This window comes from Benincasa hispida, chromosome 3, assembly GCF_027475165.1.
Source record: "Benincasa hispida cultivar pf3 chromosome 3, pf3_genome.v1.1, whole genome shotgun sequence".
Classification (NCBI taxonomy): domain Eukaryota; kingdom Viridiplantae; phylum Streptophyta; class Magnoliopsida; order Cucurbitales; family Cucurbitaceae; genus Benincasa; species Benincasa hispida.
In genome coordinates, this window is record NC_143480.1 from 14,130,543 (window position 1) to 14,152,099 (window position 21,557).

At 31.7% G+C, this 21,557-nt stretch overlaps 3 protein-coding genes and 1 long non-coding RNA gene across 5 annotated transcripts; 1 reads left to right on the plus strand and 3 right to left on the minus strand.

Moving 5' to 3' along the window:
* Positions 1 to 872: 872 nt before the first annotated feature.
* Positions 873 to 4,429, minus strand: LOC120074016 (uncharacterized). Of its 2 annotated transcripts, none has more exons than XR_005480869.2 (3): positions 4,289 to 4,429; positions 3,988 to 4,194; positions 873 to 1,256 (listed from the first exon to the last, which is right to left on the minus strand). It is a non-coding gene; the product is annotated as an uncharacterized LOC120074016 (long non-coding RNA). The 2 variants fall into 2 exon arrangements; XR_005480868.2 differs by lacking the exon at positions 873 to 1,256 and adding an exon at positions 1,939 to 3,716.
* HT1 (Protein kinase superfamily protein) lies at positions 3,116 to 4,835 on the plus strand. The gene is made up of 3 exons (XM_039026981.2): positions 3,116 to 3,532; positions 3,685 to 4,140; positions 4,302 to 4,835. The coding sequence occupies exons 1-3, from the start codon at positions 3,116 to 3,118 to the stop codon at positions 4,548 to 4,550; spliced, it is 1,122 nt and encodes a 373-aa protein (XP_038882909.1). The 3' UTR covers positions 4,551 to 4,835.
* Positions 4,836 to 15,224: 10,389 nt separating this feature from the next.
* On the minus strand, positions 15,225 to 16,196 carry LOC120073876 (uncharacterized). Its single transcript, XM_039026784.2, has one exon. The coding sequence runs from the start codon at positions 16,122 to 16,124 to the stop codon at positions 15,513 to 15,515; it is 612 nt and encodes a 203-aa protein (XP_038882712.1). The 5' UTR covers positions 16,125 to 16,196; the 3' UTR covers positions 15,225 to 15,512.
* A 1,321-nt stretch (positions 16,197 to 17,517) lies between these two features.
* On the minus strand, positions 17,518 to 20,553 carry LOC120072601 (carboxylesterase SOBER1-like). Its single transcript, XM_039024999.2, has 6 exons — positions 20,105 to 20,553; positions 19,210 to 19,262; positions 18,745 to 18,868; positions 18,528 to 18,649; positions 17,810 to 17,917; positions 17,518 to 17,726 (listed from the first exon to the last, which is right to left on the minus strand). Exons 1-6 carry the CDS (start codon positions 20,382 to 20,384, stop codon positions 17,637 to 17,639), a joined length of 777 nt encoding a protein of 258 aa, XP_038880927.1. The 5' UTR covers positions 20,385 to 20,553; the 3' UTR covers positions 17,518 to 17,636.
* Between the last annotated feature and the right edge of the window lie 1,004 nt (positions 20,554 to 21,557).

Here is a 21,557-nt window from a genome sequence, read left to right on the forward strand (position 1 = left end):
TCCTCTATTATATATATATATATATATATTTGCAAGTATCAGGCTAGCTTCCTAATCGTGTGACATTTATGAAGCATTTGACGTGCAAGTTTGAAATTTAAGTATGAGAATGTTAAACTTGGAAGATAAGACTAGCAAGTTTAAGTCTAAATTGAAAAAAACCTATTATTGAAGTGCAAGCTAGTAGTATGAAAATGAAGTATAGATTTATAAATATTTAGTTTGTCAAATATTTTCTTGTATTTAATCACGGATAAGATATTATTAGATTAGTTTAAATTTGTCATCTTAATTATTTTAATATAGTTAATTTAAAATAAACTAAAAAAAAATTAGAAGAATGTTTTTTTAAAGAAAAAATTGAAATAGAGATTTTAACTAAAATTATAATTTTATTTAATCTATCATTTTAATAATTTGATATTTTAATTTTATTAGATTTTGAAATAAAATTTCATAAACTTTTGTCCCTTTAAATAATTTGAAAATGATTAATTTTTTTAACATAATATGCTAACATAAAATTAAAATAAACTAGTATTAAAAGTGTAATTTCTTTTATCAAATTACATTTGAGGAATACAAAATCATAAAATTTTGAGTTTAAAATTTTTTTTTTGTCGCTAAGTTGTCTAAAACATTTTAAACCTTTACGTTTAGAAAATGATTCTAAATCTTCAAACTAGTTAAATTGACCAATGAAAATAAATAAAATGTTATTAAATTAAATTAAGATTTTCTACACATATAGCCTAAATAAATATACCAATATAATTGCAAACTTGTTTGGAATGACTTGGAAAAAAAAAAATCTTTCAAAAATTCATTTTTATTTAAACACTTTTGTTTAAAAAGAAAAAAAAACCGTAAGATAAAAAACACACATGTATTACAATTCTTTCTTAAAAGTGTTTTTATATACAAATTTATCTAGTTTGTTATATACTAAGAGTATTTTTATTAATGTTTTTCAAGGTTCGTTGGTGGCTGTCTGAGGTTGGCCGAAATTTCACTGGGGGAGGAGGGAAGGCAGGTTGCCCAAGGTTGGTCGATGGTGATTGGAGTTGACTAGTGACAATTGGAGATTGGTTGTTGGGCACCAAGGTAGGGCCAGAGGTTGGCCGACGACGGTCATCAAGGTGGCATTCGAAGTTGCCTCTCGTCGGAAGTGTCGATCGGAGTTGGCCGACGATTGTTGCCAAAGAGTGGCGACCGGAGTTAGCAGGCAGATATTTGAAGGTTGGCCAACGTACTTCCTAGATTGAATTAGAAAAAAAAGGGTAATCCCATTTACTATTCAAAGCTATGAAAAAAGATGTAAGAAGCCAAGGCTTCCTTAAATCTTTGCCCCAAACAAAGATTGGACTTAGAATCCCTAACTCATCTAATCCCAACCCTTAAAACAAACATCCCCTTGAGCGCCAAAAAAAAGTCTTAAAAGGCTACCAGGAATTGAATATATTCCCTTCTAAATTTTTTAATCCCATACTGATTGATTTTAATAAGATGGAACTTATGATAATCTAATTACCATAGATTATGCACTGAGACCCGATTCGTAACCCTTAAACCCTAATCATTTTGACATATTTGGTCTTTTTTTATCATCTAACCTTTATAGGTGTGAGTTACCACTTCTATAAGTACCCCCATGGCCTTTGGACTGTGGATCAACTCTTCTGTCTTATTATTTAATTCAAAACCTTCAACATTAGATTAAGAATTTAATTGCAGTGCAACAGTTTCTATAACCTAAGAAAATTGATACATCAAAATGAGGAGTGTGTAAAAACGTAATTGAAGTATCGAATATGAATTTAGAACATAGGGTAAAATGATAAGTTCAAATAAACAACAAATTTCAAATTCAAAAGAATAATGAAAAGAAAGAAATCACAACTAGCTATCCAAAAAAAAAAAAAAAAAAAAAAATAGTCCTACAAACAAAAGAAGCAGTCCAGTTGAAGGGATTTGGAAACAAGTTATTAAATTACAGTACAACATTGACTACTGACAACTTTACTAGATTTAGTACAAAACTTTGATATACCCCAGAAGAATACAATAACAACAGACAGGAAATTGCAAGAATTGTAAGAATTGCAATCGCAACACCAATCAAAGTACACAAATCACGGCTATTGTAACCAATTGCTAAGGAAAAAGGATTTGACACGCACTAACTAAGAACCACAGGATCTAATGTCCATTGCATTAAGCTAAAGACCACCATGTTCTTCACTATTGACTCGGGTCAGATAGCCACTTTTTCACTTTAGCCTGGCCCACGTGTGCCTGCCACTTGTAGAAAAATGTGGGTATTTTTTATTTTATTTTATTTTGTTTTTTGTTTTTTGGGGAAAAAAGATTGGTATTGGCATATATGCTTATTTTCTCCAAGGAGTTGAAAGCTAATCCATTGAGGCTTTGCCACTTTGGCCACTTAGCATTGATGATGGGAAATGAAACAGAAACAGAGGAGCTGGATTCAGTTGAGAAAAGAAGAACAAATAAAGTGGTTCCTTCTTTAAAAAGTTCAACTTTTGATCAAAGAGACGCCAAATCACGAGACGTCCTTGAATTATCTGCCCTTTTTCATTGTCTTTCTACTGCCAAACGACCTAATCCTTCTCCTTATCATTATACACAACCGTGAAAATCAGACCCTTTCCCTTCTCTCTTCTACCTCCTAATTTTTCTGTTTCTTTTCTTCCTTCTTCCTTCTGTTCCATTCCCTGTAGCCATGAAATCCCAAGTTCTGCCTTTAGGTTTGGCTTTTTCTCTGATATGTTCCCGGTCTTTTCATGAACATTTGCCTACCTATAGAAAAGGTGCAAATGCTTGACGCGGAAAACTGTTCTCTGTGTTTTTTTCTTTTTTCTGCCAAGTTGTTCTTTTGGGTCTTCGTCCTTGCTACCATTGATTCAATATATTCATGAAAATCCATATTCAATTATCATTCTTCTTTAGAACCCATGTTTTTGAATCAGTTCATGCACTTCTTAAAATCAATTCATACTTTCAGAAGGAAAATTCCTTACGATCGTTTGCTTTGTAACATAAAAACAAGCCTTCGTTTGGTATAGACAAAGTCCATTTCACTTAAAGAATCTTCATGGCGACCTCATGTTTCGGTTCACTTAGGATTCGTAAATCGAAGAACAAACCCTTATCAACCCCTTCCTCGTTGAAATCCCAGATGAATTCTGAAATGGAAAATATGGAAAGGAGAAGATTTGACAGTTTGGAATCGTGGTCGATGATCCTAGAGTCTGAAAATGTGGAAACTTGGGAGACATCAAAGGAGGATCAGGAGGAGTGGACAGCTGATCTATCTCAACTCTTCATTGGTAACAAATTCGCCTCCGGTGCTCACAGTCGGATATACCGTGGAATTTACAAGCAGAGAGCCGTTGCTGTGAAGATGGTGAGAATTCCAAACCAAAAGGAGGAAACAAGAGCCAAACTCGAGCAACAGTTCAAGTCTGAAGTTGCCTTGCTTTCTCGTCTCTTTCATCCCAACATAGTTCAGGTAAAATTTCAACCTCCTATTCTTTTAATTTTTCCTTCATCTCTCCTTCCCAGTTATCCCTTATAGCAAAATTATGGACTATCCTCTCTGAAATATGAACCGACAGATACAAGTTTTTATGAATGTTAAATTAATGGCGGTTCGCTGTACAGTTCATTGCAGCCTGTAAAAAGCCACCTGTATACTGCATAATTACAGAGTATATGTCACAAGGAACTCTGAGGATGTATCTTAACAAGAAAGAGCCATATTCACTCTCAACAGAGACAATATTGAGGTTAGCTCTTGACATATCAAGAGGAATGGAATACCTCCATTCCCAAGGAGTGATCCACAGAGATCTCAAATCAAACAACTTGCTTCTAAACGATGAAATGAGAGTAAAAGTAGCTGATTTCGGAACCTCCTGCCTCGAAACACAGTGCCGAGAATCAAAAGGGAACATGGGAACTTACCGATGGATGGCGCCGGAGATGATCAAGGAGAAGCCTTATACTCGCAAAGTTGATGTGTACAGCTTTGGAATTGTGCTGTGGGAGCTCACCACGGCTCTGCTTCCCTTTCAAGGGATGACCCCCGTGCAAGCTGCCTTTGCCGTCGCCGAGAAGGTACCAAATCTCAAACTCCCCCTTCCACAAGTAATGCTGATTTCGATACTTTATCTGTTTGAAGAAAAATCGCTCTCAATTCCCAAATCATAAAGTTGCGTAATAGAATAGCATAGGGATTAGGGTTTTGAGTGTTGAAATGTCTTACTTGAATTGGGCAGAATGAGAGGCCCCCATTACCGGCGAGTTGTCAGCCGGCACTAGCCCACCTGATTAAGCGGTGTTGGGCGGCGAATCCGTCGAAGCGGCCGGATTTCAGCGACATTGTGGTGGCTTTGGAGAAATACGATGAGTGTGTGAAAGAGGGTCTTCCCCTTGCACACCATAGAAGATTGGTAAACCGAAACGCCATTATTGAACGCTTGAAAGCTTGCGCTTCAACCAGCTCTTCAATACCTGTACATGCTTAATCCTGATCCGCCATAGCCTTCGTAATTCGAAAAGGTGTCATTTTGGTCAATTTTCAGCAGCAAAAAAGGAAGATGATCAAATCAAATACTGTGTAAAATGAGAGGGCCCCACGTAGATTCATGGTCCATATCTGAATCATGGAACACCGGGCCCAACTTCCTCGGCCCAGCCCACTGCAAATCTCACTAATTATAGTTTTGATCTTCCAAACTAAAATTTTTTATTTTTCTTTTTCTCATTCCATCTTTGAACAGTTGATTAATTTATAATCTTTTCTATCAAAATGTTAGTTTCATCAATGTCATACAGGATATTCGGAGTGAATTTTTTTCTTTAAAAGAAAACATATTTTTTAAAAATAAATAGATATAAAAATACACGATATTATAGATAATATTAAAATCCACAACATAATTTAGTGATAATGAGTAACAAGCAGACGACTAATAATTAATAAAAATAACGATAAATAACCTTCAAATTTAAAATAAGAGGGCATATAAAATTTCAAAATAGAAATTCTTTATCTATCCCCTCATTTTTTCCAATATCACACATATCTTTCTAAAGTTAGAGATTCTTTAGGTTATTTTAGATTAAAAGGAAGATTATCTAATTTGTCCTTCTTGAGTTTCAAGAATCGAAAAGTTATGTACTAAAATTAGGTAGGTAAATTTTTGCTATTCCTGATAAAAGTTCTAGATTCATCTAGAAAGTATTTGAGTATTTACCATGAACTTGGTGTCATTTCTCAATCTCGTCTTTATTTTTTAAAAAAAGTTTCTAGTTTCGCCTTTATTTATACTTTTTTCCCCCTTTCTTTTCTTTTAAATTTTAAATTTCGACAACAAATAAATCTTTTTGACTTGCTTGTCGATGACATGTACTTAGCTAGGTCGGATTAAAGCCTAGTTTGGAGTTTTTGTCAATTAAATCTTTGTTTTCTCATGTAAATGCAAATATTAACTAACAAGGCAGTGATTTAGCTTCCTAATATATTTTGTGCCAAAAAAAAAAAAAAAAATCAAATATGTTTTAACATTCTATTAATGAAAACAAAATGTTATATTAATTAGGTTGTAAATGTAACTATACCTTATGTTATTAATCTAATCAGTTGGACGTGCCCGTCTATAAATTGAAACATAGGATCTTTCAAAATTTATTTTAAACCGTTTTTATATAAGAATTTAAATAAAGATGACTTGTTTGAAAAACACTAATTTCTCTAATTATTCTAAATGGACTCTTAATCTAATAAAAAATTTATGTTAAATTACTGGTAGTTCCTTGAACTTTTAAGTTTGTGTAATCTTGTCTCTCAACTTTTAATTTGGTGTTAAATAAGTTTCTAAACTTATAAATCTGTATCAAATATAGGTTCTAAACTTCAACTTTGTATCTAATGCGTCATTGTTACATTCAATTCTTTTAAAAAATAATTGATAATTGATTTAGTATAAAAAAAAAAAAATAGATTTTATGTCCAATGGGACCTAAAAAATTTCAAAATTATGCTTAGGATATATAAAGACTTTTAAATATAAGTTGAACAATTCAATGACCTATTATTTTGGAAATATATTAAATATAAAATTAAAAGTTTACAGATATATTAAATATTTTTAAAATTGAGGAATTACAAAATTCAAACTTTAAACCGTTTATAAAGTTTTATGGGTCTATCAAACATTTTTAAAATTTAAAAAACATAAAAATTCATCAACTAAACTTTGAAAACCTATATCTCAAAAGGGAATTCCCACAATGCTAATGAATTATTGGGCCATTGTTCATGTTATTCGTTTTTTATATATATAAAAAATAATTATTACTGTTTAAAAGAATACTTGGCCACCCTTTTAAAGAAGGGTATTTTAAGAACAATATTCAGCGAAACATATCTTTTAGAAAATTCTCCAGTCACGTCATATGCATTAAAAAAACTTTAAATTATTATTATCATTTTAGAAACAATACAAACCCAAATTTATTTATAAAATTTATAGCATTATTCCCAATCTCTTAGAGCCGGTTGAGATTCCAAGTAGGCTCCAACGTTAATAAATACTATTTTTTAATCTAGAGTTTTCAAAATCCCACTTTGGTACTATTTTATTCTTTGTTACAGTATTTATTAATCAATTCAGTATCCAAATGTCTCCTTACATTTATTATGATTACTTCAATTTTGGACAAATTACAAATTTAACCTTGAATTATTAGACTTGTGTTGGTCCAAACTATAAAAACTATGTAAGTGTTCGTGCACTTTCAGTTGGTGCCTACTCTTTCAAAAATATCATTGCATGTGAATTTGAATGTTTAAAATTGTTGTATATGAATATATTTACATACAATTGTTTTCATCACAGGTGGAATTGATTGTTTCTATTTTTTAAAATAAATTAGTATAAAATACAAATTAGATAATTTTGATATTAGGTACATTGCAGAAGAGATGTAGAAATTAAATTAAAAATCTGAGTTTTTATTACATTTTGAATGATTTGAATAGACATGTGCTTTTAATTTATAGATTATTTTAAATATTTAGGTTTGATTTTACACGTATCAAAATTTATGAATAAGAATATATTGGATAAAACCAAAACCTTACTCCTTTCCTTCTATCGGAATTGGCAACAGATCTCTAGACAACTATTTATTGGCAGCTTTGCCTATCTATTTTATTATGGCCGATAGAAGAGGAAGACACGCCCGATTCGACCGAATTTTAGATAACAAGAAGGCGAGCTGATCCGCTGCAAGCCATCCTAGTTTGCAGCAGAGAACAAGACAGGAAGCGAGTGTTGGTACTCAATTCGTCGCGCTGGCACGTCACTCAGCTCCTCAGCGAACTTTGGTTGCAAAGACTTTCTCTTAAGTGCATGTCTTAGCAACAAAAAACAAGGGTTTCGCTCGTTATAGGACTTGACCAAACATCTCACGACACAAGCTAACGACAACCATGCAACACCTGTATGAAAGTCAGTACACTCATTGTGGAAGGTCCCTTCGTGTATGCAATGGACAATCGGAGGAGTATGAGTTCGAAGAGCTAGAAGAGATTGATATTCACTCACTTAGACTTGAAGGAAGGCGATGAGAGACTTCGCAAACTGGACCAACTTCCTGGTAAGATGCCTACGATTAAAAAGCACCAACATATCAAGATCCAGAGACCCCAACTCAACTTATAGTTAGACCTCTATTTTATACGTTCATATAAACTTTTAATAGAATCTTTAAAATAGGACACATTAAGAAATTCTGATAAACCCATAAACCTTGATTAATTAAAGGATTATATATGTCCATCCTTTTATATTAATCCTTAATAATTACATTAAAATAGAAGTGTTAAAGTAAACATCTGCACTTGTTAATTTATTATTAATAGTTAAATTATTTTAATTCATTTTAACACATGAAAAATGAATAATTAAAAACTAATTTATATGTAGACCTAAATATTGTGATATAATAATATTTTATTTTACTCTCACCTCTTTTATTGTCCACTCATTGATTTGTTTCATTCATGCTATCTTCTAAGTTTTACAAACTTTTAAAATCATTTCATACTTGATAAATAGGTAGAAACTAAATCTAAAAGATTCATATTTTTTTATATTTTTTTTCTATTAAAAATCATTGACTACCAGTTTATTTCATATTACCTACCCAAATAACTCAATAAATATTAAAGTAAAAAAAATCAAAACTTTACTAAAAGTAATTTTTTTAGAAGTGCATTTCATATTTAAATATAATTGCAATTTGATAAAGTAATCTAAAAATAATAATAATGGGGTAAAACAAATTTGGTGAAAATTATGTAATCTATTAAATTAAATGAAATTTATTGAAAGGAATTTTTTAACCTAAATATATTGCAATTAAGAAAAAAAATAGAATGGTAAAAATCGGGTATAACAAACCAAGATTGCGCCCATGCTGAGAGAGAAAAAAAAAACAAATATTACTATCAAAATTGAAAAAACAACCCTCATCTTATAAAAACGGAATAAGAATAACTTATTTTTGTTCATAAGCATGCTCTTTTTTAAGACGTTTTATGTGGCAAAAAAAAAACTCACCAATCTTGGTTAATTTCAAAAAATAAAAAAGTCAAACATTGTTGCCCAATAAAATGACAAATATTGCTATCAAAATTGAAAAAAAAAAAAAAAACCATCATCTTGATATAAATGAAATAAGAATAATTTACCTTTGTTCATGAGCATGCTCTTTTTAGAGACGATTTTTTCGCATGAAAAACTCACGATTTGGTTAGTTTTGTTTTTTTTTAAAAAAAAAAAACAAACAAACAAACATTTCTGCCAAAATAAAATGGTAAATATTGCTATCAAAATTGAAAAAATAAATGAAAATAGTAAACATTACTTCTGAAGTGGAGAAAGGTGGTGCAATTTTAGACTTCAATGTATGAGTTTGATAATCCCTACTTACATGAATATTGATCACGTGGGATAAACATTCTTTACATGAGGTTTTTATCGCTAATATTATATTGTGGATACATCTTAATTAAGTAGTAATTACAAATATGTTGAATAGGTGTATCTGGCTAGTAACCACTAAATCTAACAGATACATTGAATAGTTGCAAATAATAACTAAATCCTTCACTTTACCCTTTTTATATATACTCCAGATTCACAAATCTTAAAATTCAATTTCATATCTAATATATTAATTAATTTTATTTTTTAATATATTAAAAATCTATTGAACACACAATTAAAAATTTAGCGATAATCAGATACTTTTAATATTCAAGGACTAAATAAACACAAATTTTAAATCGGACAACAGATCCCTAAACTTGTAATTAAACTTGGACTAAAAAGAAAAACAACACACTTAAATGTTTAATGATTCATTTAATGAATAACAACCCAAGAAACTAAATAGGAAGTTATTGCATAATTTATTTAAAAAATTGATATTTAAAGGGTACAGAATTTGAACGACTCCTTTGTATTTTTAGCAAGTTTTGAAATTTTTAATTGATGTGAATTTAGACCTAGCTTTAACGGTTTAATACATTAATAACCACAATTGGGTAGGTGTGTATGACTAATTTAAGGATTTAAACATAGTATTTTGTTTCCTTGTTTTAACTACATTTTAATAATTAAAAAGTACACATATTTATTTCTTAATTCATATAAGTACCAAATTAAGGGGAAAGGGGGAATAAAGCTTGCACAATATAGAGAATTTATTAAACAGAAAAAAGGAGAGAGAATAAAGGCAAAGACACTTTCTTTTCTTAGAATTAATGGGTTACCAATTAAGTTTTTCTTCTTTTATTTTCTTTGAAGAAGGGCATATAATCTTTGATAATTAAGATAGAATGATTTTTTTTTTTTTTTAAAAAAAAATAAAATTCTTAAGCCTACTTTTCTTTATTCGTTTCCTTGGGACATGTATTTGATGAATAAGTATTTTGAATATCATCTATCATATAGTTAACAAATAAATAGTGTCTAGTAAGAAGAGAATATAAAATTTGGCCATTATAAAACTTAAGACAATAGTACATTATTATTGTTATTTTTAATTAAAGAGAGTATACAATTAGAATATTTATTTTATCTTCACTACATTATATTAAGGTTATTTGTGTTTGTTTGTTTGTTTTCCTCTTTTTTACATATGTAATTGATTGAGTTGACCTAATCGATGTGGCATGACGCTATAATTATATATAATTAATTAAGGACGTACATACACCTCACTTTTGATGAAAGTATGCAAGTGAATAAAGATAAGCTAGATATAAAACAATAAGTTTAGCTAAGATTTTTTCGTTACTATTACGATAGTATAGACCTCTTTATTTTTTTCTTGTGTATCACATCAACATATTTTTAAAAATAGATAGATCCACTCACATTATTGTAAGACCCACCAATGTTATTTATAAAAATAAATTTATACTATAAACAATAGAATTATGGTACTCATGCAATATTAAAAAAATTTCGATGTACATCCTAGTGTCATCAATTATAGAATACAGAAATGTGGCGAGTAGCCAATAAATTTTGAAACATTCAAAAATAGAAAAGAAAAAGAAAGGGAAAAAGCTTAGAAAGGTAAAATAATCACACATAATAAAGTTTAGGACAAATATCAATTTATACCCCTAAAGTTTGGGTATTATATCAATTTAAACTCTAAACTAACAATTGTATTAATTTAAATCCTGAACTTTTATAAATATATTAATTTAAACCCTAAACCCTTCATAATTGTATCAACTTAAACCCCGGCCCCCATTACATTTTATCTGGATACACTTATGAATGCTCAGGGTTCATTAATATATTTATGAAATTTCTGGATTTAAATTGACACACTGAAAGTTCATGATTTAAATTGATATAATTAAAGGTTTAAATTGATGCAGTTCCCAAAGAGTTTTTAAATTGATACAACCCCTAAAATTTAAGGTTTAAATTAATACAATTTTTAGTTTAGGGTTTAAATATAATCTAAAAAATTTAGGGAGTACAAATTGATTTTCACCCTAAAGTTTAATATGATTATTTTGCAAATGAAGAAAAAAAAATCAAAGCTAAAGCTATAAAATATCTTATTTTAAACTTAATCAAATGAAAACTATATAAAAAAAAAAAAGGGACAATGGGACAATGAAGAAGAAAGATTTTAGTAGGAAAAAAATAACATAATTTAGAAGTTGGAGTGATCGAATATGACTTGGGAGGCATGCGTTACACAAGTGAAGGCTAATATATCCAAATAGTTAGGTGTGGAATATAAAAATGCATACATAGGTATCATATATTTATTTCTTTTCAAAAAATAAACTAAAATAAAGCATGGAAAAGTGAGATAGCTAAGCATGAATAGCTGTTAATTAATTTACCCATGTTCTTTTTTATATGATTAAAGTTGAAAAAAGTTAAAAGGTTAAACCTTTGTTACATCACATGCTCAGCTTTGGGTCTCTATAATTTTACCTTATAATTACCCTAACCTCGAGATAGGGCACAAATCTTTTTGTAATTTTCAAATAAGTTGTCCTTTTATATATTTATGAACATATTCTTGCTTTTAAAAAAATATATTTAATCTTTCAAAAGGTACATTACTTTTGACCTTTCTCAAAAGGAGACTTGAAACGATGTAGCGATGACTTAGAATAGTATATCTATCGAAGTTTCTGTTTCAAGCCACTTAGATTCAATTTTCATATAGAATTTAAACTATTTCTACTTCAATTATAGTTCTGAAACGTTTATGAAAAATCAAGAGTGATACTGTAACTTTAAAGGAAAAAATAACTATATTTTAAAACCAAAGAAACATATTATTGTTGAATGATAAATTTTGGACTGATCGCAGATTGTCATATCATTTACTAAATTAATGAAGAAATTCCAAATAATTGAATTCGAGACTAATTAGAAGTTGAAATTTGTCCCAAATTGAAGTTGAAGACATAAATTGGCGAAGTCCGATGATGCCGCATGTTTCCTTCATAACCGTTGGATTGAATAAAATTATTTCGGTCCAATTTGATATTATTATTTGGGCTAAAAGTCCAATTTAGCCCAAAAATAGACTTAATTGGACCAAAATATCAAATAAGACCCAAATCCAATTAGTCGGGCCCAAGAGTCAGGCCCATAGACTAACCAAGCCCAATCCCACGAAGTCCAGTAGAGAACAAAGGAGTTCTCCTCATTTGTGGCCTGTGGGGATCAACAATTCTATATTCCAGAGAGCTTATAGGGAATTCCCTACAATCTGAAGACTCCTTGACTTTTGAAGTTGACAACGCTTGAAGACTGAAGTCCTTTGGAGATACAAACATTCTGAAGACTGAAGTCCTTTGAAGATATAAGCATTCTTCAAAGACTCCAACTTTAAGAACATCCACACGCCTCGCTTCTAAACATTAAGCGTACACATTCAACTGAGAGAGAATCAGAGGATCAAGTACTAAAGATCGAACCACATCGCATCAAATCAATCTCAAGATCAACACCAACTCAAGTTCAAATTCCAACAAATAAATTTCTCTTGAAATCTCGTGCGAACAATTATATATCTATCTATCTATCTATTATCTATCTATCTATATATAATTCAACCTTATTACAATGGTTGAATCCAACAATGATGAGAAAATAGGAGCAAGTCGGTTAAACAAGATTTGTCTTGTAATTTGACATTAGTCAAGTTAATTTAATCATTACTAATAGAAAAAAATTTGAGTGATGGTTGAGTTGTACCTATCTTTATACAGTTCATCAATTACCGAGTGAAAAGCTTAACATATAGCAAGAAGATTTGACTTTTAAAAAAACGTATTATTGTTATTTTCACTAAATAATAAATGAAGGGTTATATGGAGATAAATGTAACCTAATCATTATCCTTACCAATATTTGACATCAATCAACAAGAGAAAGTTGAGCTTGACTATATATTTTATCGCGACGTCGAAAACATATGTACATATACACACATTTGGTTGTAACAAAATAAACCTCAAGTTAAGTATTGTGAGAGGACATAAAGTTGGCAACTTTTTAAAACTCAAGTGAAGTGAAGGGTACACTAATCATCCACTATAATTGTAAAATTTTCCAATGCCTTTGGGGAAAAAGAGAGGCACTAAATCACGGATACTTTATGACACTAATTAAGCTTTATAATAGAGACTTTAAAAGGGAACATATAGAGAGAGTTAAAGTTAAACTACAAATTAGCATGGCTAATTAAAGATTTAAGGTCTGTAAATTACCATGTGGCCCCTCTTATAATTTTTAAAAAAAGATTTTTAGGTGCTCAATGCCAACTTTATTTTTTCAACTTTTTGGCTTCTCTTTTAGCTTACAACTTTCATGAATTGCAATACATGCCCATCATCCATTTCTTTTCCCTCTTCTTTACACACTTTTTAATGCATTAAAAATAACCATTTTTATGATTTATTCACTTTCTTTCTTTTTTTTTTTTTTTTTTTTTATCTCAAACTTTTGAAACAATTTTATGGGACTCTTTTGTCAATTTCTAAGAAAGAATAAATATTTAATAACAAGAGCTAAGTGTACACTGAGGTGGATCAATCATATCTACTTTCTTTTCTTCTTAGCTTTCCTTTTCAAAACCATATTCTTCTTTACATAGAGAGTTAAAAACCTTCATTTTAAAGGAAAAAAATACCACCTACTATTTACATACATGAAATTTTGACCCTTCAAAGATGATTTAAATAAACATACCAAAGTATTAAATTTGCTAGGAGTGGCTGGATAACCCCAATCATTCGACCAATATGGATTACCCAACCTAAATTGTAATAGTTGAGTTGAGTCGATTTTGCTAACGGATTGTATTTGATTAATTCTTTTTTATTTTAATCGGGTTGAATGAGTCTTAAGAGATTATTATTATTATTATTTTTGAATTGACCTAACCCAATCCAATATATATATTTCTTTGTTTAATATCACTCACTATGAATTGATGAATTTGTGAGCTTTTAATAAGATTATTACAATGTTTATTTTATTTAAAGTTTGTAATAGATATCATGAATGTATGGTATTTTACATTTGAGTTTTTTGAGGTTTTAAGTATTAGCTATGTGTTGTAGATAATAAATTTAAGTATTTTAAATCAATTATAAAAAAAAATGACTTGACAATCCAACCAACCCACCCAAATTATAAGAGTTGGATTGAGGACTAAATTTGTATCTTTCGGATAGCTAACCCAACCAACTCCGAAGTGATCCAAAAAGTCTTCTCAATTTCATCAAATCCACGTACACCTCTAAAAATCACTACTCCATCTAATTCAATTTCTTCATACTTTCTTATTTATTAACCTCCAAGTTATTAATCATAATAGTCTTCGTATTAACACTTATCAATTCTTGTCAAGTCATATCAAACAATATTTTAAATTTCACAACGACTACTCATTAATACTACAAAGACCATTAAATAAAATTAATCAAAATATAAAATTGAAACATACCCAAATGTCAATGTAAAATCTAATCTAAAATGGAAAAGATACTTTTTCACTTAGAGATAATCCCAAAGAAATTAAAGATATACTATATGTGTCATTACAATCAGATTGAAAGTTTACATAAGAAAAAGAAATTCGAATAAACACATTATGATAGTCTCCTTGAATAATTTTTGGATTGGGACCTACCAAATACCAAAATTAATTTAGTTCCTACCCCCACCTCATTCTCCATTTGAGAGTGGGGGAATTACTTTGTTGTTTGGTGATGGACAGCCACCAAGAACCTTTCCAAATCCAACTATCCAAAAAAGTCCCCAAAAAAATTACCAATTGGATGTCAATTTAATATGCAAAGGCCATGCATGCACGTCTTGCAACTCTCTTGCATTCCATATTCTTTCCATATATATGTATTAAGAAACATTGGTGGGTCATACCTTGGCTTTAATCACATTGTGTTCCAGTTTTGAAGGAAATTCAATATCATAATTGTTTGAAAGATTCCAGAAAAATAAAAACTCCAATTCTGATAAAAGACACAGACCGGAAAAAACTTGACATAGCAAGCTCCATATTTCACGATAATGAATTCCGTTATTAAGAAGTCACTCTCACACAAGTGGAATGAAATTCTACTACTTCCATTATAATCAAACAAACTATGACCAAATTTCAGCAAGAACATCCAGAAGATTTCTTGAGTGGAATTTATATAGGAGACCATGTTGTAATCATTCATTTTTACATAAGGGAAATAATTTACAGAGAACAGAGCAAACAAAATCCAAAACAGAGAATCCAAAACAGAGCCCTATTTTTCTCATCTTCTTAGATGATTAGAAAAAGAAGATGATGAAGAAGAAGAAGAAGAAGAAGAAGAAAGCTACCTTTGCGATTCTTTAATTTCATTAACCCCAAGCACCCCAAATTTTCTCACCTACAAAACTCACGAATCTTCTCACCGATCCTCTTTCTGCTCCTTCTTCTTTTTCCTCCTCCTCCTCTTTTTCATTCCTCTGCCGACCGGTATCCTGCTGCACAGAATCCGATAATACCTCGTTTGTCTTGCCTTTCCCCAAGCTTGACTCACCGCTAGCCGATTCGTTGTTCTTCTTTCGTCTTTCTTTCTTGCAATTCCTCTGCGTGCTTGTTGTGGCCTTCGATTTCGTTAATCCATCTTCATAAGCATCGATTATTTCATGGATAAGTTGTCGATTGGGGGAAGAATCCCATCTCGCCCAGTATCGTCGATAGCACATGAAACAATCGCAGTCAAAGATTGGGGCGTGATCGACACCGACCTTCCCAGCGGCGATTTTCCGAGCATTCTTGCGGCTGCCGGATAAGTTGGAGAGAGAAGCGGTGGTGTTGGAACAAGAGATGAGATAGGCGAGGACTTCTTTATCGTCGGCGGAGAGAGCGACGGTGAGCGCGAATATAGCGGCGGGCAAGAAGGAGAGGAAGTCGGAAATGATCGGCGGCGAAGGATGTACGGTGCTTTTCCGGCAAAGCTTCTTCATGGTGGAATAAGAAGAGAGAAATAAGGGTTTTGGCGATGGGAAAGCGGTGTTAAGAGTTTTTGAGGTTTTTATTTTCTACTCCGGAGAGAAGGCATTGGAGTTGATGACGTGTGTCCACAGTGTACGGGTAATATTCACGTGCGACGCATAACACGATTCCTATACTACAATGCCACTGATTGATAACTTTCTTTTTCTAATCGTACGGTTGTGATTAATTCGGAAGAGGCAGAGTGGGACCCCCCACGATCAGTCCATCAGATCTCTTTTTAACACCTCTATTTCCGTGTAATTAGTTCGTATATAGTCAAGTATATTTCAGAGCTATTACACTGAAAAAGTCTAAGTCAACCACACCTCAACTTGACCAAACGATGCCGTTTATGACTCGGCTTCGACTCAGTCTTAGCTAGCCACATTCCATTTTTTTTTCAACTTTACTTTAATTTCTTTTAAGGAAAAAAATCATCTGGGTTATGCCGAAAGAACACTTCTAAGCATTTCTTTTAAATGTAAACTTCGTCAGCTAGCTAATTTTTTTTTATTAGTGAAATAAAAAAAAAGAATTTGACGATATTTCTGAAAATGAAAGCCATTGACATATGATGTATGCCATATATAAAACCTTATTTCATTCCTACAATGGCACGCTTACATTTTTTTTCTTTTACCACAATATTTTTATTAATGAGTAATGACAAATATCATAAAATTAATTGTCGTAAATGCAATAATTTACATTTTTCTCCCAATTTCGTTGCCCATTATGAAAATCATTCATACATTAAATCTGAAATGTGTATAAATTTCTTTAAGTATAGGATTTAAAAATTGGATGACTATAGTAAATGAATGAATGTTTTTCAAGAGAAATTTTGTCTAATAATTCTAAATTGATTTATTTATAAAAGTTTATATATTTAATTGTTACAAATATAAGTTGAACATGAAATTTTTTCAAATAGAAAGTAATGGAAGATATAAATTAATATAATTATAAAATTTCAAATTTTAAATTAATAAACCTCAAAAGTTTAGGGATACAAGTCAATATTTTTTTTTTCTTTTATTAAAATAATTTGGGTTCTTCCAGAAGTGTTACTTTGGTTTTGGATAGGAAAAGAAAATGTATAATAATGTACTTCTCAATCTCAGCCTCGACCTCGAGAAAGTTTGAATTTCTCACTACTTGAGAGAGAAGAATACGTCATTGATGTTCTTTTTTTGGGATAATTTGTGTAATCCACGTATTAATGATCTAAACACGTATGCTTATGTGGAATAATCATCATTCTTTGCTTCCTTCTGAGTCAACTTCATTGGTTCAAAATATTGGACACAACTCTACTTGAAGCTTTTCCAAACAAATTTCTTATAAGACTGCGTGTAAAAGTTGTTCAAGAAAATGATATTTATTAGTATAACTAGAGTTCAATAATTTGTCGAAGTCAAATAATAATAAAGATCTTCCCACATCAGGAAATGATGAATGTGATCCAGCAAAAGGGTTCATCAGGAAGAGCTTTGCAGACGGTTCTTGATCCATGATTCAAGGTGTTTGAGCTCCTCCATGCTTATCGAATGGCCAAGACCGGGATAAGCCTTCAGAATCAGATGAATAAACATTTTAGATTTCCAATCAAATTTTCGGTATGATTTGTAGAAGAGGAAGTTGAGCAAATTACCTTAAATTCACAGCTTAGTCCTGCCTTTTCAAGGAACGGCAGCCCGGCTTGCCCAGCTTCGAACAATACGGTTCTGTCGTCAATTCCATGAGACCATAAAATTGGTGTCTGCAGTGCACAGATAAATATTCAGATCTAAGAAATTGAATGGCATTCACACTTCTACAGCAAAAGTAAATAAAATGATAAGCACCCTCCACCATAAATACACATTATAATTCTATCTTTTCAACAAAGCTGTAACAAAGGGATGTGTTGATGAATGTGGAATCAATTGGTCCATTGGTAAAGCTGTTTTGATCTGACAATGTAGTTAAAGTGATATAAATGTTCTGATAAAAAGATATCCCTTTACTGCTTCACAGTCGTATGGAATTCAGTTGAACTGCAGGTTTTAAATCCACAAAAGTGATCACCAAGGAACTTTATCGATGCAAAATGTAAACCATGAAGATAAACACCATAATCCAATAAAGCATCAGTAGTGAGCAAAGTCTTGAGAGAACAGGCTCATATAACAATTTGAAGGATGCTCAAGAAACTATATTCTTTTGCCAAAGTGAGCTTATCTAAGCGGTAATTAGTAATAACCTTCCATCCTGGAGGTGGGAAGTTCGATCCCCCAATCCCACAATCGTTGTACTAAAAAAAAAGAAACTATATTCTTTTGGCCCCCCTTTCAAAATATGATCACATGGTCACAGAAAGAGTGAGGTACCCGTTTTGCATCTGGATGTATTCGGTCGATAATGGTTGAGTTGAAAGGAACCCATCCACTAAATACAGCACCTCCCCCTAGAGTTTTTGGATATAGCAGAACACTGGCTAATGTTAAGGCACCTGCATGGAATTAACAGCAATAAGAAGGAACTATCATACAAGGGCTTTATATGCACATCTAAAGAAAATATAGATGGGAGGAGAAAGACTAAAACCTCCTTGACTGAATCCACACACAAATATGTTATTTGGACTTATGCCACCATCTACCACTTTGTCTATCTTTGCATGTACACTTTGTACTGCTTCAAGTACTGAGCTTTCAGCCTTTGGAGTGTCCTGATTCATGAAAGAAAGAAAATTTTAAAGAAAAATGCTATAAAACCTTAAAAAAACTGAAAAGGAAACAGTTAGCATTCCCCTCTTGGTGATTCTTCAGATTCTTTTTGCTTATCCCCTTCAAAAGCAGTCGACAATAATCCTTTGTCGATAGAATTAGAGTAAATCTCCAGAAGCTTTAAATGGAGGATGCATCTTCTTAGAGGAATTAGCCCCTTTTTAACAATTGAAAATGTTCAAAAATAATAATTAACCTATGCTACAAAAGAAAAATTCTTCAAATGGGAGAACCTTTCTAAGAGAAGAAAAGTATATAAAGCTGGTTTAAAGCCTTAACTTACAGCAGATACTGGAATCTCATGAATGTCAAACCATGAAGGCATTACAGCACCATCTGCAAGTGGAAAGAAATAAGCAGATTGAAGAATAAGAAGATTAAAACACTTTTTTTAAAAGGGAAGATGATGCTGAAGACAACAAGTGGCATTAGGGGTTGCAATCATAGACTTATCATATTCTTGGCTTTGCACATGAGAATGAATGGAAATATATGCATTCTGTTCTTTGTCGCCCCTTTCCCTTTTAGTTTTCAGGTTATCATCACCCTAGGCTTTCCAAGCCATTCATTAGAGAAGAACTGACATAAAATCATCTCTCGCGGTAAAATTTACTCCAATAGATGGTAGTAGTTGTTAAAACAGTAGAACCCTCCACATATTTCCACAATGATATGATATCATCCACGTTGTACATAAGCCATTATGGCTTTATTTTTTGAATGGAGATAATTGTCCTCACTTTCCCTAACCAATGTGGGACTTTATTTGCACTGAAAAATGGTAATCAACTCACTTGCCAGTTGCACCACCAAGTTTCAGGCATCACACTTTTGTCTAATACCATTCTAAAGCATTTAATACCAACAGGCACAAGTTCTGTCTTCATCAGTTCAATACCAACCGGGATATTCAAGTTCATCAATTCAAATTCAACACACGTAGCATATGAGTTCTTTAATTCGAACAAGAGATAGGGCCAGTTAACACAAGGAAATCAAACCCATAAAAAACTACATTTCCTGAATATGGAAAGACAATTCAAGCATTAACCAAAAAACATACTGATTAAATTAAGCCGACACAAGTAATTTCATCTGAGTTAGATATAATATGATTCCGTAACACGGTCATTAACAGCCAGAGGGAAAACCCTAAAAATGAAATCATAAAAACTTACAATTACACGTGACAGGGTTCTTAGGAGCAGAGGGAAAAGACCAGGAAGTGCGCTTGAACTCAGGGGAAGTGAAGAGATTCTTAATTGGCTCGTTGGCAGGACCCGAATCTCCTAATCCATGAAGCCAGAGGATGAAGCTTCGAGCCGCCATGGGATCTGGGATTGTTGAAGAAGATGGGTGAGGGGAATGAAACAGAACTAAGAGAATGGTTAAGGCGAGGGTGGCTACAGAGAGTGCGATCGATTTCGTTAGTTGTTGACGAACTGATACAGTAGCCATAGTTGGTCTCCCATGGCCATCGCTTCTTCTCCGCTAGAGTTAATGCGAAAGTGAGGACTTGGAGGTTGCAGAATTTCCTTCACCTTGACATATACACCATCATTATTATTATTTGAAGCAACATATATGCATTATTAAATGGAAAATTTTACAAAATGACCAAAAATCCAAAACCTTTTCTATCAATGACTTCTTCTTAAATATTTTTTTATGTCAGACCTTTTGCCCATATGGAATTCTAAAATTACCCTCAGTTTTTAAAAAGCATTCAGACGTACCACATTTCTTCTTCCTTCAATGATTTCTTCAGCCCTTCATTAAATGTGCATTCAATACATCACCAATATTCCGCTAAAACATTTATTCCCAACTAATATTCTTCCAATAACATTGAAGAGAATGAAATATTCACTTTTTGTCAAACTCCTCACGAAATTCTCTCATTGTTCTCTCGTAGCTTTCTCTCAGAGTTTCAGCTCAACATCTTCGTTGATCGCTTTTATCGTTAGATTCAATCCACATTTCTTCTTCCTTCAACGATTTCTTCAGCCCTTCATTTAATGTACGATTTCTTGTCCCATATTGATTTCATAATAAGTGTCGTTTAACATTAAATTATAATACAATCGTTTATAAATGTTTACACATTACTATGCGATCGTGTATAAATTACTATGCAATCGTTTATACATTACTATGCGATCATTTATACATTACTGTGCAATCGTTTACTATGCGATCGTGTATAAATTACTACACAATCGTTCATAAATTACAATACGATCGTATAGTAAATTATAAACGATCGTGTATAAATTACTACACGATCGTAAGTAAATTATAAACGATTATGTATAAATTACTACACGATCGTATAGTAAATTATGAACAATCGTGTAGTAATTTATATACGATCGCATAGTAAACGATCGCATGGTAATGTGTAAATATTTATAAACAATCGCATAGTAATGTATAAACGATTGTTCACTTATCAATGATTTGTTTATCCCATTGTAGATCAATGACGCTACTTCGCATCTTTGTACGATTTAGTGGGGATTGAGATGAGTTCGGAAGAAATTATATTGGTGCTCATATGAAAGGTCTGAAAGTCAGAAATGATATAATAATCAGTGAATTAGTGAGTATGATGCACCAATGACTGAATAT

Coding starts and splice junctions, on each gene's coding strand:
- HT1 (XM_039026981.2), top strand. CDS start 3,116: ATGGCGACCTCATGTTTCGGTTCACTTAGGATTCGTAAATCGAAGAAC. Junction 3,533..3,684: donor TTCATCCCAACATAGTTCAG/GTAAAATTTCAA, acceptor TTCGCTGTACAG/TTCATTGCAGCCTGTAAAAA. Junction 4,141..4,301: donor CCTTTGCCGTCGCCGAGAAG/GTACCAAATCTC, acceptor TGAATTGGGCAG/AATGAGAGGCCCCCATTACC.
- LOC120073876 (XM_039026784.2), bottom strand. CDS start 16,124: ATGAAGAAGCTTTGCCGGAAAAGCACCGTACATCCTTCGCCGCCGATC.
- LOC120072601 (XM_039024999.2), bottom strand. CDS start 20,384: ATGGCTACTGTATCAGTTCGTCAACAACTAACGAAATCGATCGCACTC. Junction 19,263..20,104: donor GAACCCTGTCACGTGTAATT/GTAAGTTTTTAT, acceptor TTCCACTTGCAG/ATGGTGCTGTAATGCCTTCA. Junction 17,918..18,527: donor TACATCCAGATGCAAAACGG/GTACCTCACTCT, acceptor TGTGCACTGCAG/ACACCAATTTTATGGTCTCA.